Source organism: Trichomycterus rosablanca, chromosome 2 (assembly GCF_030014385.1).
Source record: "Trichomycterus rosablanca isolate fTriRos1 chromosome 2, fTriRos1.hap1, whole genome shotgun sequence".
NCBI lineage: Eukaryota > Metazoa > Chordata > Actinopteri > Siluriformes > Trichomycteridae > Trichomycterus > Trichomycterus rosablanca.
The window spans coordinates 50,234,366-50,252,934 of record NC_085989.1 but is presented as its reverse complement, the minus strand read 5'-3'; the positions used below and the strand labels follow the sequence as shown (position 1 = coordinate 50,252,934).

At 43.4% G+C, this 18,569-nt stretch overlaps 1 protein-coding gene across 1 annotated transcript in view; it reads left to right on the top strand.

Moving 5' to 3' along the window:
* Nucleotides 1-18,569, top strand: part of LOC134334809 (glutamate receptor ionotropic, NMDA 2B-like) — a 134,808-nt gene that overhangs the window by 25,481 nt on the left and 90,758 nt on the right. The window contains exons 2-3 of the mRNA XM_063017276.1: nt 10,101-10,194; nt 10,414-10,533. Coding sequence (XP_062873346.1) covers nt 10,507-10,533 — 27 coding nt within the window. The 5' untranslated portion in view covers nt 10,101-10,194; nt 10,414-10,506. The remainder of the gene's footprint in view (nt 1-10,100; nt 10,195-10,413; nt 10,534-18,569) is intronic.

Genomic DNA, 18,569 nt, shown 5'->3' with positions numbered 1-18,569 from the left:
GACCAAATCTGATTCAATGGCCAGAAGTGACAGCGAGTTCAGGCGGTTTTGGCGCATCCTAATCCTGAGTTTATTCTTAATACGAGCCAGTTTGGAGAATGAACGCTCCCCTTCACAATTTGTGATAGGCACAGTCAAAAAAAGTCTAAGTGCTATGTAGACATTTGGAAAGGTTGACTGTAAATTCAAATTTATCATGGTTTTGAGCATTTTACTAGGACATTTTTCTTTTTCTGTTATGAATGATTTGTATTGTATCAATTCATCTGCCAGGCTCATGTTCAGATCTGAAGGATATGCTGCAGCGAGTGAGTTAGCCTTTAAAGTGAGCTCACTGTTGGACATATTGTCAGGCATGAAAAGAACATCAAATAGCTCAGTTAAGTGTGTGTATGCATTCAAACTGCTTGAAATTGCTTGTCTTAAATTTAAATAATTGCAAAATTAATTTGTGTCTCTGCGCTTAAGAGAAATTGAACATAATAATTTGAAACAATACAAATTCAGAAACATTAAGTAAGGGCCTGAATTGCGTATTTGCAACAAAACGTCTGTTATGAAATATGGTAGCTTGCCTGGCAATTTGTAGGTCCCTAGAAAGTCAAGGAGCCATGGTAGACGACTTCTATGGAAGTCAAGGGCCCCATAGCAGGGGCCCTCGTGATCAAGGGCCCTCTAATGGTATGCCCTGCTCTTCTCTAGGGCCCCCTGGTAGGGGCTCTCATAACCAGGGCCCTCTAAAAATATGCCCCCCTCTTTCCTAGGACCCCTAATAGCCAGAAGTCGAAGTCAGAGCAGTGCCACAACGCCTCATCCATTTTCATAAGGGGCCCAAATGCATGGCTAGGGGCCCCAAAAGCATGGCTAGGGCCCCCAAGAGGCCCTGGGGTCAAAGTCCCTAATAGTCAGAGGATCCTTAAAATGGAGGGCCCTCAGAAATAAAAATATATTGTATCATAAATGTTGATAGGCATTGCAAAATGTTTTGGGCCGGGGCCCCCTGACCTCAAGGGCCCCTGGGTGCTGGCCCCACTGGCCCGGTCAGTAATCCAGCCATGCCCCAGCCCCATCACTGGGCTACACGACTACGGTAAGCCTGAACAGCATGGCCGCAAGGGCTTCTGGGCAAAGCCCGTGGCGGCCCCCTAGCGGTGACGCTACATTGTCCCCTCCCTAATGGTCCACCGACCCGGTGACCGACTCACCAGCGTTCACTGGGTGGCTCCTCGGCCAGACCGCACCCCATTACACTGCCGAGCCGCCGTTGTACCCACTGCTGCACCTGGCTTACTGGAATACCGCACTGACCCGTTCAGTGGGCAGGGCACAAGAAGACGAACACGTCCTCTCAGCCGCCACATGCCCCCGCAGCAGTACCTGGGCTAGCGCAATCGGACAGACCGGGCATATTGGCCCACCGAACCACCAGAGCCACCCAAACACCACAATCCCACTTCTCCACCAATGTGGCGCCGGTGAGTAGGAAGGAGAGCGTCGGGGCCGCGAGTGAGCTGCCCTTGGCAATTCATTCAGTGGTATAAGACAGACATTCATTCATACACACAAACATTCATACAACAGACAAACATATAAGCTGCCTATCCAGCCCTCACCGCAGCCACCCCAGCCCCATCACTGGGCTACACGACTACGGTAAGCCTGGACAGCATGGCCGCAAGGGCTTCTGGGCAAAGCCTGTGGCGGCCCCCTAGCGGTGAAGCTACAGTATGTTGTGTTGTGTGTTGTGTATGTGATCTCTGTGTGTATGTGAGGTGTGTGTGTGTGTGTGTGTGTCTGTGTGTGTGTGTGTGTGAATAAGCACAGCTCAATAAGTTGGTGCAGTGAGCCTGTATATTGTCACTAGACTCACTCATCCATTACTCATAGTCTCCTAGAACACACACACACACACACACACACACACACACACACACACTAATGTAAATGCAATAAGCGTTGGAGCCTGTAGTGTTTCATCATTCATCACCACTAAAGGCTACAGTGATTTATAAGCGCCGCTCATTTGCATATGCGAATGAGCTCAGCAGCAGAATACTGCCATCTAATGCATAATTAACATTAGTGGGTGTAATTCAGTCGCCACACACACACACACACACACACACAGACGCAGGACCCAGCGGACGCGTTATGAGACTATATATGAATTATATGCATAATTTATCTGGCCGATCAGCAGAACGAGATGAAAACTGCACGTAAACACGTTATTAGATCTGATCCCAACTTCAGCGAAATATATTCAATATCTCCGTCCCGCCACCATCACCAAACAACAACACAAAATAACAAACACGCCTGTAATAATCTAACACTCAGCAGAGATGCTCAGAGCTTCAAAAGAACACACACACCAACATCTTTCATCTGGACAAAAGATTCATCAATAAATTCATTTGTAATTATTTAGTTCATTTAAAAATGTAACTTGTATTGAACTGCTGACTTGATTCATTATACTGTTCTGTTATAAGTAGTGGCTAACAGAACTGTGATGACTGTAGCAGCACTGATACCATAAACGTTGGGTCTGTTCGAAAACCTACTGAGCTGCCTTGCTGCCTACTACCTACCTGATCAGCTGCCTCAGTAGAGAGGATTCTAATAAGCTTACTAAGCTAACACAGTCAGCCTCATGCCATTCGAACCAATGGGATGAGGTGGCACAACCCGCTAGCAGGCCAGCTAATGTCTCCCTCCATGTCTGGACTTCAGTTACTGTTTAGAACCAGTCGCTCTTTCACTAACATTTGTAAAGGAGACTGCAGGGATCAGTGCTGGAATTTATACAGCCTGCTGGGACTGAATAAAGCGCCAGAATTTAATGATATTCAGACAGGCAGATAGGTAGATATATATATATATATATAGATAGATAGACAGACAGGCAGACAGATAGGTAGATATATAGAAAGATAGACAGACAGGCAGATAGGTAGATATATATATACAGTGTATCACAAAAGTGAGTACACCCCTCACATTTCTGCAAATATTTTATTATATCTTTTCATGGGACGACACTATAGACATGAAACTTGGATATAACTTAGAGTAGTCAGTGTACAACTTGTATAGCAGTGTAGATTTACTGTCTTCTGAAAATAACTCAACACACAGCCATTAATGTCTAAATGGCTGGCAACATAAGTGAGTACACCCCACAGTGAACATGTCCAAATTGTGCCTAAAGTGTCAATATTTTGTGTGACCACCATTATTATCACTGCCTTAACCCTCCTGGGCATGGAATTCACCAGAGCTGCACAGGTTGCTACTGGAATCCTCTTCCACTCCTCTATGATGACATCACGGAGCTGGTGGATGTTAGACACCTTGAACTCATCCACCTTCCACTTGAGGATGCGCCACAGGTGCTCAATTGGGTTTAGTCCATCACCTTTACCTTCAGCTTCCTCAGCAAGGCAGTTGTCATCTTGGAGGTTGTGTTTGGGGTCATTATCCTGTTGGAAAACTGCAATGAGGCCCAGTTTTCGAAGGGAGGGGATCATGCTCTGTTTCAGAATGTCACAGTACATGTTGGAATTCATGTTTCCCTCAATGAACTGCAGCTCCCCAGTGCCAGCAACACTCATGCAGCCCAAGACCATGATGCTACCACCACCATGCTTGACTGTAGGCAAGATACAGTTGTCTTGGTACTTCTCACCAGGGTGCCGCCACACATGCTGGACACCATCTGAGCCAAACAAGTTTATCTTGGTCTCGTCAGACCACAGGGCATTCCAGTAATCCATGTTCTTGGACTGCTTGTCTTCAGCAAACTGTTTGCTGGCTTTCTTGTGCGTCAGCTTCCTTCTGGGATGACGACCATGCAGACCGAGTTGATGCAGTGTGCGGCGTATGGTCTGAGCACTGACAGGCTGACCTCCCACGTCTTCAACCTCTGTAGCAATGCTGGCAGCACTCATGTGTCTATTTTTTTAAAGCCAACCTCTGGATATGACGCCGAACACGGGGACTCAACTTCTTTGGTCGACCCTGGCGAAGCCTGTTCCGAGTGGAACCTGTCCTGGAAAACCGCTGTATGACCTTGGGCACCATGCTGTAGCTCAGTTTCAGGGTGTTAGCAATCTTCTTATAGCCCAGGCCATCTTTGTGGAGAGCAACAATTCTATTTCTCACATCCTCAGAGAGTTCTTTGCCATGAGGTGCCATGTTGAATATCCAGTGGCCAGTATGAGAGAATTGTACCCAAAACACCAAATTTAACAGCCCTGCTCCCCATTTACACCTGGGACCTTGACACATGACACCAGGGAGGGACAACGACACATTTGGGCACAATTTGGACATGTTCACTGTGGGGTGTACTCACTTATGTTGCCAGCTATTTAGACATTAATGGCTGTGTGTTGAGTTGTTTTCAGAAGACAGTAAATCTACACTGCTATACAAGTTGTACACTGACTACTCTAAGTTATATCCAAGTTTCATGTCTATAGTGTTGTCCCATGAAAAGATGTAATGAAATATTTGCAGAAATGTGAGGGGTGTACTCACTTTTGTGATACACTGTATATAGGGTGTGTTCGAAAAGCTAGGGAGCTATCTACTTAGGCAGCATTTTACGTCATCCTGTGCGCGCTCCCGAGAAGGAGGCTGTTTGAAATCCTAGATGCCTTAAAATCCTCACTACTGAGGCATCTTAATATTTCAATGTTATTTTGACTCAGAAACGAGTGAGCATCCGACGCTGCTTTAGTGATCAAGGCAATCCCAGAATTCTTTGCGGGTCGGGTGCTCTTCTCTCACAGAGAAATAAACATGGCTGACGGGGCAGAGAAACGAATGGAGTTATTTTCAAACGTAAATAAAATATTACTGATTTTTAACTTGTATAAACTTGTACCGAGTGTTTTTATTTGCAAGTTCGGGCTTGTCAGGAAATGTGACCGTTATCGGTACATGAAGGGAGGCTATATTGACATGTTAGTGTGCTGTGCTACCTCAATCCATTGGTTTTAATGGCAAGATGCTAAGAGACCCGATGGAATCGCTGTCTAAGTAGTGCGTTCGAATAACCTGCCTTATAAGTCATTGACTTATTAGAATCTTCTCTACTGAGGCAGCTGCCTATGTAGACAGTAAGACAGCAAGGCAGCTCCCTAGGTTTTCGAACACACCCATTGATAGATAGATAGATAGATAGATAGGTGGGGGGTAGATAGATAGATAGATAGAAGGACGATAGATAGATAGATAGATAGATAGATAGAAGGATGATAGATAGATAGATAGATAGATAGATAGATAGATAGATAGATAGATAGATAGATAGATAGATAGATAGATAGAAGGATGATAGATAGATAGATAGATAGATAGAAGGATGATAGATAGATAGATAGATAGATAGATAGATAGATAGATAGATAGATAGAAGGATGATAGATAGATAGATAGATAGATAGATAGATAGATAGATAGAAGGATGATAGATAGATAGATAGATAGATAGATAGATAGATAGAAGGATGATAGATAGATAGATAGATAGATAGAAAGATAGATAGATAGATAGAAGGATGATAGATAGATAGATAGATAGATAGATAGATAGATAGATAGATAGATAGATAGATAGATAGATAGATAGATAGATAGATAGATAGAGGGAAGGATGATAGATAGATAGATAGATAGATAGATAGATAGATAGATAGATAGATAGATAGATAGATAGATAGATAGATAGATAGATAGATAGAGGGAAGGATGATAGATAGATAGATAGATAGATAGATAGATAGATAGATAGATAGATAGATAGATAGATAGATAGATAGATAGATAGATAGATAGATAGATAGATAGAGGGAAGGATGATAGATAGATAGATAGATAGATAGATAGATAGATAGATAGATAGATAGATAGATAGATAGATAGATAGATAGATAGATAGATAGAAGGATGATAGATAGATAGATAGATAGATAGATAGATAGATAGAAGGATGATAGATAGATAGATAGATAGATAGATAGATAGATAGATAGATAGATAGATAGATAGATAGATAGAAGGATGATAGATAGATAGATGGATAGATAGATAGATAGATAGATAGATAGATAGATAGATAGATAGATAGATAGATAGATAGATAGATAGATAGATAGATAGATAGATAGAATAGATAGATAGATGGATAGATAGATAGATAGAAGATAGATAGATAGATAGATAGATAGATAGATAGATAGATAGATAGATAGATAGATAGATAGATAGATAGATAGATAGATAGATAGATAGATAGATAGATAGATAGATAGATAGATAGAAGGATAGATAGATAGATAGATAGATAGATAGATAGATAGATAGATAGATAGATAGATAGATAGATAGATGATAGATAGATAGATAGATAGATAGATAGAATAGATAGATAGATAGATAGATAGATAGATAGATAGATAGATAGATAGATAGATAGATAGATAGATAGATAGAAGGATGATAGATAGATAGATGGATAGATGGATAGATAGATAGATAGATAGATAGATAGATAGATAGATTAGATAGATAGATAGATAGATAGATAGAATCTCGAATCTATATAGACAGACAGACAGACAGAAGGATATACAGATAGACAGACAGACAGCAGGATATACAGATAGATAGACAGACAGCAGGATATACAGATAGACAGACAGACAGAAGGATATACAGATAGATAGACAGACAGACAGAAGGATATACAGACAGACAGACAGACAGACAGAAGGATATACAGATAGACAGATAGACAGACAGAAGGATATACAGATAGATAGACAGACAGACAGACAGACAGAAGGATATACAGATAGATAGACAGACAGAAGGATTATACAGATGGATAGACAGACAGACAGAAGGATATACAGATAGATAGACAGACAGAAGGATATACAGATAGACAGACAGACAGAAGGATATACAGATAGATAGACAGACAGAAGGATATACAGATAGATAGACAGACAGACAGAAGGATATACAGATAGACAGACAGAAGGATATACAGATAGATAGACAGACAGACAGAAGGATATACAGATAGATAGACAGACAGACAGAAGGATATACAGATAGACAGACAGACAGAAGGATATACAGATAGACAGATAGACAGACAGAAGGATATACAGATAGATAGACAGACAGACAGAAGGATATACAGATAGACAGACAGACAGAAGGATATACAGATAGATAGACAGACAGAAGGATATACAGATAGATAGACAGACAGAAGGATATACAGATAGATAGACAGACAGACAGATAGATACCTTATTTATCCCGAGGGAAATTATTGGCCTCCAGTAGCTGAACAAAAAGAAAAGAAGAACTAATACTAATATAAATAAAGTAAGGAGAAAGTAGTAAATGTACAACATGCATATTTGTGCAATTTGTACATCTAACACAATGGCATGGACTACAACCAAAAATAATAGTAACAGCAGTAGTATATACAGTATATTGTTATTATAAACAACATATATAAATATATAAGTATACATTTAGAAATAACAAATTTAAAATGTGAAATATATGAAAGATATCTGATGTAGGTAATAAAATCAGATAATATCAGATGTAGGTATGAATGAATAAATATAAAAGAAGCAACAGTATAGATTAGAATTGAAATATGACGGTGTAAGTGCGTGTCCGATTATTTCCGCTCCACGAAGCATAACCGCTCTGGCTGTGTCTCAACTCACACACCACCGTATTACAGAGGACAAAATGACCAGTGGTGTCTTTTCTATTCTAATAAACGGCTCTGAGAGTGACGTGCTGCGTTTGGGACACAGCCGGAGTCTCGGTTTCGGGGCGTTTTCGCCGGTTTACAGCTCTGAGGTCTGGAACTGAGGCTTCAGCGTTTTATCGTTTATTATGATGAATTAGTCGCTCTTTGATGCGCCGCATCAATCAACCAGTAAAGACGTGCAGATCGATATTTAATTCTTCTTATTACTGCAAATAAAGTGAAATCATGGTACAGACACTTCCTCCAAGAGCCCTTCACTCCACAAACGTAAACATGGCAGACTCTTGACTTCCATCCACACATCTCAACTCTAATGCACTACGTTTACATGTGCGCCATTCAGCGGAGGCTTTTATCACTTACAGTTATGACTGTAAAAGTTTGAGCAATTGAGAGTGAAGGGCCTTGCTCAAGGGCCCAACAGTAACAACTAGTGCAGTACCTTAAACACTCAATGCTATGGGTTGGAATCTCAGCCAGCCGGGTGTCTACACAGACGCAGACATGATCAGCTCTGTCCATGCCTTGCGCCCAATGATTTCAAATGGAACCGGACCCACAGTGACCCTGACCAGAATAAAACAAGTGGTGAAAGTTTCAAAGCTTGTTTTTAAGCAAACAATAGGACACAACCAGGCAGTTGTCACCTAGTGGTTAAGGTGCTGGACTAGTAATCAAAAGGTTGCTGGTTCAAGCCCCACCACTGCCAGATTGCCACTGTTGGGCCCTTGAGCAAGGCCCTTAACCATCGATTGCTTTGATATTATACTGTCACAGTACTGTAAGTCGCTTTGGATAAAAGTCACAGTTGCTTGTAAACTACAGTATTTTATTTATTTATTTTATTTTATTGCAGTATTTAGAGTTTTTGGTCTTTATTTGCTTGGTTCCAATGTTTTTGGAATGTGTTGCATGTGTGGTGTCAAATTAGAACTTGTGCATAATTTAAGTGATAATATAAAATATTAATTATCTTTTTTATTTTATTTTTAATTAAAATGCCTAAAAAAGACAGAATGAGCATTTACCCCAACTCCAACTGTCCCATCTTTTTTGGAATTGGGTTTAACTTTATAGTCAGAAGAATACAAACATCTCGCCTAATTACTGGGTTCTGGTGTAGCACCCAGGTTCTCAGAGTGGAACCGGTTCAAGAACCAGAGTTCTTTTGGTGTAAAAGCTCTATCAATAGCACCCAGGTTGTCTGAATGGAACCGGTTCAAGAACCAGAGTTCTTTTGGTGGAAAAGCGCTATCAATAGCAACGAGGTTGTCAGAATGGAACCGGTTCAAGAACCAGAGTTCTTTTGGTGGAAAAGCACTATCAATAGCACCGAGGTTCTCAGAATGGAACCGGTTCAAGAACCAGAGTTCTTTTGGTGGAAAGTGCTATCAGTAGCAGAGGTTGTCAGAATGGAACCGGTTCAAGAACCAGAGTTCTTTTGGTGGAAAAGTGCTATCAACAGCACCGAGGTTTGTTCTCAGAATGGAACCGGTTCAAGAACCTGAGTTCTTTTTGTGGATACGTGCTATCAATAGCACCAAGGTTCTCAGAATGAAATCGGTTCAAGACCCAAAGTTCTTTTGGTGGAAAAGTGCTATCAGTAGCACCAAGGTTCTTAGAATGAAATCGGTTCAAGACCCAGAGTTCTTTTGGTGGAAAAGTGCTATCAATAGCATCAAGGTTCTCAGAATGGAACCGGTTCAAGAACCTGAGTTTTTTTGGTGGAAAAGTGCTATAACAGGTGCATAGAATCAATTATATAAAACTGATTCTATGCTTTATTTCTTTGGTGTGACAGTTTGGGGAAGGCCCCTTCCTATTCCAGCATGACTGTGCCCATAGTGGCCTGCACAGAGCCCCTGACCTCAACCCTACGGTGCATTTAAAAAAAATGAATTGGAACACTGACTACCAGAGACACAGTTCAACATATTGAAGAGTGAATTACAATCCAAAACCCACCCATTAACGCCAAGCTGCCAACATCGGGCCCCTGAGCAAGGCTCCTAATCCTCGTAGCTCGTTGTAGCAGAGTTTCAGCGCTCAGCGGCTGCAGTGATGCGGCGCCCATCCGTCACCCCGAACTCATCTGATAAATTCTGCAGAGGGGAAGCGGATGAGGGCGTATCTGATTATATATTATAAGGGCGCTTCATCTCTCATATCAGCGTCCACGTTAGGTGTGTGTGTGTGTGTTTATGAGGTGTGTGTGTGTGTGTTTATGAGGTGTGTGTGTGTGTGACTGATGTTCAATTTTATTTATTATTTTTTTCAGACCTTCCCTGGTTGACGGTTCCTCCTCCCTCTGGAAACCAACTGTGAAGGAACCACAGAGCCGCCCAACTTCACCTTCTATTTATATCCAGGAGGTAAATGGGGGCTGCTCCCGGGTGTGAGCGGGCGAGGGAATGGGCGAGCTGCGTGAGGAATGGGCGAGCGATGCCCCGTGATGGATTGGCGCCCTGGGCGCCAATCCATCACGGGGCATCGCTCGCCCATTCCTCACGCAGATGTGTTAGCCTAGATTCTTATTGTTTAACACCAAGCTCATATCTAATCTACTGTTTTTATGTGTGTGTGTGTGTCAGACGTGTGGGTGTGTGTGTAGGCGTGTGTGTGAGGATATGAGACGTGGAGTGTATGGTCAGGCTCCACCACCATGCTGCTTCTGAGATGCAGGGATGAGAGCAGGGCTGGACGTACACAAGGTAAGAGTGTGTGTGTGTGTGTGTGTGTGTGTGTAAGCTGTGATCAATTATCTGATTGGTTCGCATGGCTTTGCAAATATTGAACCAGCTGTTAAAGGATTTGTGGAATGAGACCATTATGGCCTCAGCGGGTGTGAATAATGGATGGATGGATGATGGATAGCTGGATGATGGATGGATGATGGATAGATGCATGATGGCTGGATGATGGTGATGGATGATGGATGGATGATGGATGATGGATGGATGATGAATAGATGGATGATGGATGGATGATGGATGATGGATGGATGATGAATAGATGGATGATGGCTGGATGATGGATGGATGATGGATGGATGATGAATAGATGGATGATGGCTGGATGATGGATGATGAATGATTGATGGATGATGGATGGATAGATGGATGATGGATGGATGATGGATGGATGATGGATAGATGGATGATGGCTGGATGATGGATGATGGATGATGAATGATTGATGGATGATTGATGGATGATGGATGGATGATGGATGGATGATGGATAGATGGATGATGGATGGATGATGGATGGATGATGGATAGATGGATGATGGCTGGATGATGGATGATGGATGTATGATGGATAGATGGATGATGGAGAGATGGATGATGGCTGGATGATGGATGATGGATGTATGATGGATGGATGGATGATGGATGGATGATGGATGTATGATGGATAGATGGATGATGGATGATGGATGTATGATGGATGATGGATGATGGCTGGATGATGGCTGGATGATGGATGATGGATGTATGATGGATGGATGGATGATGGATGGATGATGGATGATGGATGATGGATGTATTATGGATAGATGGATGATGGCTGGATGATGGATAGATGGATGATGGCTGGATGATGGATGATGGATGTATGATGGATGATGGATGGATGGATGATAGATGGATGGATAGTGTGTGGGGATCAGCATCAGTAGAGAGGAAGCATAATGGATACGACTAGATTGGGAGGAAAAGTGGCGAAGCGATGGAACTTCAGTGGCCTCCGAAGAGCCCGCCCACTTTTTAGTCCCGTCTTTTCCCACCCAGCAGACTAGTGGCCGATTTTGTCCTCTGCACTGTCTGCACTGCTGAACGTGCCTGCTAGGGGCGCCCAGCTGACCAGTAGCACAGCTGAGATTCGAACTTGGAGATCCTGGTGCATATAATTTCTTCCTCTTCACCTTGTTTACCAGATCAGAATCACCTTTACATCAATCACCAACACAAACCAGGTCAGTTCAGAAGCTCATTAGTATCAGGACTTACATGATTTTACTGTGGTCACTGTTATAGAGGGATTTTAAATGAACTCACAGATTTAGTACTGTGTTAATCTGCCCCGTTCTCTTCCTGTAACTGGTACTCAGACTGTACTCAGACTGCGGGGTAAACCGGATTGCCCTCTCCGATCGTTTTATATATATATTTTTTTCAGACCGAACGTCTGCACCGCAAATTACGAGCCACTAAAAATCCAGTCTGTCCGTTTGCCACGCAGCCACTCTGGCTCGTGTTGCCGGGCTGGTTGCTACGGTAACGGCGCAGGCGTCTCTGCGCCGAGTGGTGCGGAGGAGGCGAAGGGCCGGCGGTTATCCGCGTCCGCTCGCGATGATGGACGGGTTTGATGCAGGCAGACGTGGAAAAGACGGGTCGGCGCAAAATGCACCGATCTGACCAGGGTCGCGTGTCTAGAGATTTAATTTACTTTAGGTTTTAAACAGTTAATCTAATGATCTAACTAATCAGCCACCCAAATCTTTAGTGAGCATTTATTTCTGTTAAGCTTTAGTGCTGCTGGCTGACTCAAAGGCAAAATGCTTCCCATCAGAAGCCACTTTAAAAGTCACACTGTAAGACATATCTGAGTCATCTGCTTGTTTCGCTGCTCTCGACTTCAGTCAGACTTTCTTCAACCAGTCGTACAGCCATTACACCCAAAAGTTGTGACCCGTCACGTCTCCAGCGTGCTGTTAGCATTCAGAATTTATCCAAAGCGACTTTGACAGTACATTATCTAAACAATTGAGGGTTAAGGGCCTTGCTCGAGGGCTCAGCAGTGGCAATCTGGCAGTGGTGGGGCTTGAACCAGTGACCTTTATATTGCTAGTCCAGAACCTTAACCCCTAGCTTACAACTGCCCTAGCACTGATTGCTTCGATTGCTTCATGTTCCAAAATACACAGATCAGCCATAACATTAAAACCACCTCCTTGTTTCTACACTCACTGTCCACTTTATCAGCTCCACTTACCATATAGAAGCACTTTGTAGTTCTACAATTACTGACTGTAGTCCATCTGTTTCTCTACATGCTTTGTTAGCCCCCTTTCATGCTGTTCTTCAATGGTCAGGACCCCCACAGGACCACCACAGAGCAGGTATTATTTAGGTGGGGGATGATTCTCAGCACTGCAGTGACACTGACATGGTGGTGGTGGGTTAGTGTGTGTTGTGCTGGTATGAGTGGATCAGACACAGCAGCGCTGCTGGAGTTTTTAAATACCGTGTCCACTCACTGTCCACTCTATTAGACACTCCTACCTAGTTGATCCACCTTGTAGATGTAAAGTCAGAGACGATCGCACATCTATTGCTGCTGTTTGAGTCGGTCATCTTCTAGACCTTCATCAGTGGTCACAGGATGCTGCCCACGGGGCGCTGTTGGCTGGATATTTTTGGTTAGTGGATGATTCTCAGTCCAGCAGTGACAGTGAGGTGTTTAAAAACTCTATCAGTGCTGCTGTGTCTGATCCACTCATACCAGCACAACACACACTAACACACCTCCACCATGTCAGTGTCACTGCAGTGCTGAGAATGATCCACCACCCAAATAATACCTACTCTGTGGTGGTCCTGTGGGGGTCCTGACCATTAAAGAACAGGGTAAAAGCAGGTTAAAAAAACATGCAGATAAACTGATGGACTACAGTCAGTAATTGTAGAACTACATAGTGCTTCTATATGGTAAGTGGAGCTGATAAAATGGACAGTGAGTGTAGAAATAAGAAGGTGGTTTTAATAACTTGGCAGTTTTATTACAGAGGCACACAGGAAGGTCAGGTGCCAGCTGTGCTATTGACCCGGCCAGGCATCCAACTGGCAAAGATGGCCGTGCCTGAGGAAGGAAGGTCGACAGGGTTTATCAATGCTGCTGCAAATGCAACCTCTGGTCAAGGCAGGTCAGGGCGCCTGCATGAGTGATGGATGATTCAGTTATCCAGGTTCCTGTGAGGCTTCAGCACATGTTATAGGGTGTGTGTGATAGTCTGAGGTTCTCCTGACAGGTACATGGTCCTGGTTAGGGTACTAGACTAGAAATCGAGAACCCCACCACTGCCAGGTTGCCACTTTTGGGCCCTTGAGCAAGGCCCTTAACGCTTAACGCTTAGACAATATACTGTTACAGGACTGTAGATCACTTTGGATAAAAGCATCCGCTTAATGCCAGAAATGTAAATGGGAAAATAAAGTGTGTAGAAAGCACATGTGGTGTTTGGATTGAGTACAAATGAAAACAGTGTGATTAAAGACCTGGCGCTCTCTCCACTTTCATTCATCCTGGATGGACTGAGCCGGGTTGAGGTCAGGAACACAGAAGTTCCTCCAGTCCAAACTCATCAATCCACCGCGTTATGGACCTGGCTTTGTGTTCCTCATGCTGGAACCTATTATTTATTATATATAACTGCTTTTGGGGCGGCTCGGTGGCCTCACAGCCAGAAGGTCCTGGGTTCGATTCTCAGCTGTAGCGGTCCGGGTCCTTTCTGTGTGCATGTTCTCCTCATGTCTGTGTGGGTCTCCTCCGGGTGCTCCTGTTTCCTCCCACAGTAGAAAGACGTGCAGTCAGGTTAACTGGAGGTAATAGAGTTAAGCCCTGCTCTGGATCGGTGCCCTGTCCTGGGTGCTTCTGCCATGTGCTTAAGCTGTTCATTAAAATATATATGAAAGAACTCAATAATCAGGAGGCGTGTCCATGTACTTTTGGATAAATCGTGTATCAGTGACAGACTGAGTGTTTCCTAATGTAGGTGCTGTGAAGATCTGTCCAGGGTGCCCACGGTAACTGACATGAACGTAAGTCACTAGAGTGTGATATATTATAAACAGTTAATGGATTCACGTACAGTGTGTGGCGTGTGAGATACACAGATAATAATAATAATAATATTAATAATAGATTATTTATCTTCTTCTTCCTTGGCCTTTGTCCCGTTCGGTTGTGGGGTCGGCTCTCGGCGGATCGTGATTCGCATTATTGATTTGGCACAATTTTTACACCGGATGCCGTTCCTGACACGACCCTCCCTATTATCCGGGCTTGGGACCGGCACTACAATGCACTGGTTTGTGCATCTAGCGGCCGGGTACCTATAGGACAATTCAGACACACACACACAATATATATACAAATGTTTACTGTCCATCATCACAGAAAGAGACAAAAATATAAGTGAGACAGGTAGTGAGACAGACACACACAGACATGCAGTGAAATGCAGACAAAGTGACAGGCGGTGAGACAGATGCACAGACACAAAGAGACAGAGAGTGAGCCAGAGAGACAGTGACAGAGAGAGTGAAACAGAGACAGACAGATACAGACAGTGACAGAGAGAGAAAGTAAGATAGACAGAAAGAGTGAGAGGGAGACAGACAGAGGGCCAGACAGACAGAGAAAGCGTGAGACAGACAGACAAAGAGTGAAATAGACAGACAGAGGGAGAGTGAGACAGACAGACAGACAGAGAGAAAGCGTGAGCCAGACAGACAAAGAGTGAAATAGACAGACAGAGGGAGAGTGAGACAGTGAAACAGAGAGACAGACAGAGAGACAGGCAGACAGAAAGAGAGTGAGACAGACTGAGGGAGAGTGAGACAGACAGAGAGAATGTAAGACAGACAGACAGTGAAAAAAGAGACAGAGAAAGTAAAACAGACAGACAGAGAGAGGGCAAGACAGTGAGACAGAGTGAGACAGACAGACAGACAGACAGAGAGTGAAACAGACAGACAAAGTGTGAAAAAGACAGACAGAGGGATAGTAAGACAGACCGAGACAGGAAGGGTGAGAGTGAGACAGGCAGACAGAGAGACAGAGACAGACAGAAAGAGTGAGACAGACACAGAGAGACAGACAGAGAGTGAGACAGACACAGAGAGACAGACAGAGAGTGAGACAGACACAGAGAGACAGACAGAGAGTGAGACAGACACAGTGAGACAGACAGAGAGTGAGACAGACACAGAGAGACAGACAGAGAGTGAGACAGACACAGAGAGACAGACAGAGAGTGAGACAGAGGGAATAACTGCTGTAATAAAGTGTGTGAGTGCTGCAGCAGGAACAATGATTCATAATCTCATTATTACAACTGTGTGAGCGCAACACTATTACACACACACACACACACACGCACACACACACGCACACACACCCTTCTGTTCATCTCACTTAATCTTATTATTCGGTGTGTGTGTGTGTGTGTGTGTGAGAGAGAGAGAGAGAGAGAGAGTGTGTGTGTGTGTGTGTGTGTGTGTGTGTGACTTGTATAAGGACCTGGGAGTATTAATGAATGTGTTTATTAGTGTTATTATAATTATAATTATTCTCTTTGTTACCGTGGTGAGACCTGCTGTGTGCTGCTGGTACTGCTGCTGCTACACACACACACACACACACACACACACACACTGTATTGTGGCTCCATGTAAAGTCAGGACTGAGCGAGTACGTCCATCGTGTTTAATCTTCATCGTGATTAAACCTCCAATCAGAATCATGAACCGAACTCTTCTGACCTGTAGTGGATAAAAAGAAGCAGAAAACTGGAGCTGAGAGTAAAGGAAGCTTAAGTACACTAATGTTAGTGAAGGTGTATGTCATTTGGGACACAGCCCAAATATATATACACTATATGGACAGAAGTATTGGGACACCCCTTCTAACGACTGAATTCATGTGTTTCAAATACAACAATCACTAACAGGTGTAATAAATCAGTCGTATGAAGGGAATTCTGTGCTTCCAACTTTGCAGCAGCAGTTTAGAGAAGGACCTTTCCTGTTCTAGCATGAGTGTCCTGCACAGAGTCTTGACCTCAGTCTCACTCAACAGCTCCGGAATGAACCGGAACGTTAACATCAGTGTACGCGATCAATAGTACGCGAAATGAGGACGCGAGAGCGGTTAGTATGTCCGAATACATAGTATAAATAAAGAGGTACGCGAGAAGTACCCGGATGACCTACTTATTGGGCAGCCATGTTTGAGTATGCAAGCGATGCACACTTGCGGTCCGCTAATGTATCCCATAATGCAACTGGAGCTGCGTAGGCGTTCGAAGTGGAATAAGAAACAAGAAAGAAAACGGAGAGTCCTCTGTTCACAAATGTAAGTAAGATCAATAAAATAAAACATTTTAAAGACGAATAAATAACAAAAACACGATAAATATCCCAAATTTTGGCGAGTGGGGATTGTAATGAGTCTGTAACTATGGTGATATTACGTCATCACGTCCTTACGTCATCACTTGACGTTGATAAGATGGCGGATGTAGTACGTAGCGGTGTTGTGTGCATACTGCATACTTCTGTACTGAAAGTATGTACTTTTTTACTGGCCGAGTAGTGCACACTTCCTCCAATCTAGTGCGTACTCTGTAAGTATGCGATTCCGGACACAGCTATACTAATTCTGTCATCTTTTGACTGAATGGGCACAAATCCCCACAGACACACTTCAAAGTCTTCAAAGTCACACCCCCCCACACACACCTAATAATAATATTAATATTATTAATAATAGACGATTTATTTATTGTCACATCATTTCAAAACCAGTTTGTAAGGTTACTTGTGTGAGCAGTTTAGACATATTTCACTGTTAATCGTCAAAGAAGGCGACAACAATATAAGTGAGACAGGTAGTGAGACAGTGTGAGTGAGAGTGGGACAGACAGACAAAGAGAGACAGACAGATAGACAGAATCAGACAGACAGAGAGGGAGTGAGATAGACAGACAAAGAGAAGGTTGGGCAGACAGACAGTGAGACAGACAGATAGACAGAGAGTGAGACAGACAGAGAGAGGGTCAGGCAGATAGACAGAGTGAGATAAACAGACAGAGAGGGAGTGAGACAGACAGGGAGAGGGTCAGGCAGACAGAGAGAGTGGGACAGACAGACAGAGAGAGACAGACAGACAGACAATGAGACAGACAGAGAGACAGGTGTCCAATCAGTCATCATGACTACACTAGATGGGACAAGCCTCCCACTGAAGTCCTGCATGCAGAATTCTGCAGAATGATTTTACATGTACAAAGAAAAACCCCAACCAACGCATGCAGGGCTGAATTAGATCGATACCCATTAATCATTAATATTGAAAAAAGAGCCCTTAAATTCTGGATGCACCTAAAATCCAGTCCCACAACAAGCCTGCAGATTCAGGCACTCCAATCCCAAGAGCTCTACCCTGAAAAGAGTCCCCTGTGTCAGCTGGTCCAGAGACTGACCAACACACTGACCCCTAACAACCCCAACTCTCTGACCAGCACTGCTTCACAAACACCAATCAGAATCACCCAAATTATCAAACACCTCAAAAACACTTATCTGGAACATTGGAGAACCCAAACTCAATCCCAAAACAGACTAAACTGCTATCTGACCCTAAAACATGAATACAACCTGGCCACGTATCTCCTCACTGTCCGAGATACGAAGCAGAGACAGATCCTCACCACATACAGACTGAGTGACCACAGCCTGGCCATCGAGAGAGGCAGGTTAAAAAAGTCCTGGATCCCCAGAGAGGAGAGACTGTGTGGTCACTGCAGGACAGGTGAGGTAGAGACAGAGGTGCACTTCCTTCTAAACTGCCAAAAATACACAACAATCAGAAACAAACATTATAATCAGTTTGGAAGAGAGGTGAGCGGCTTCAGGACGCTGACAGAGAGCCAGAAACTGGCCATTATATTAGGAGAGGGA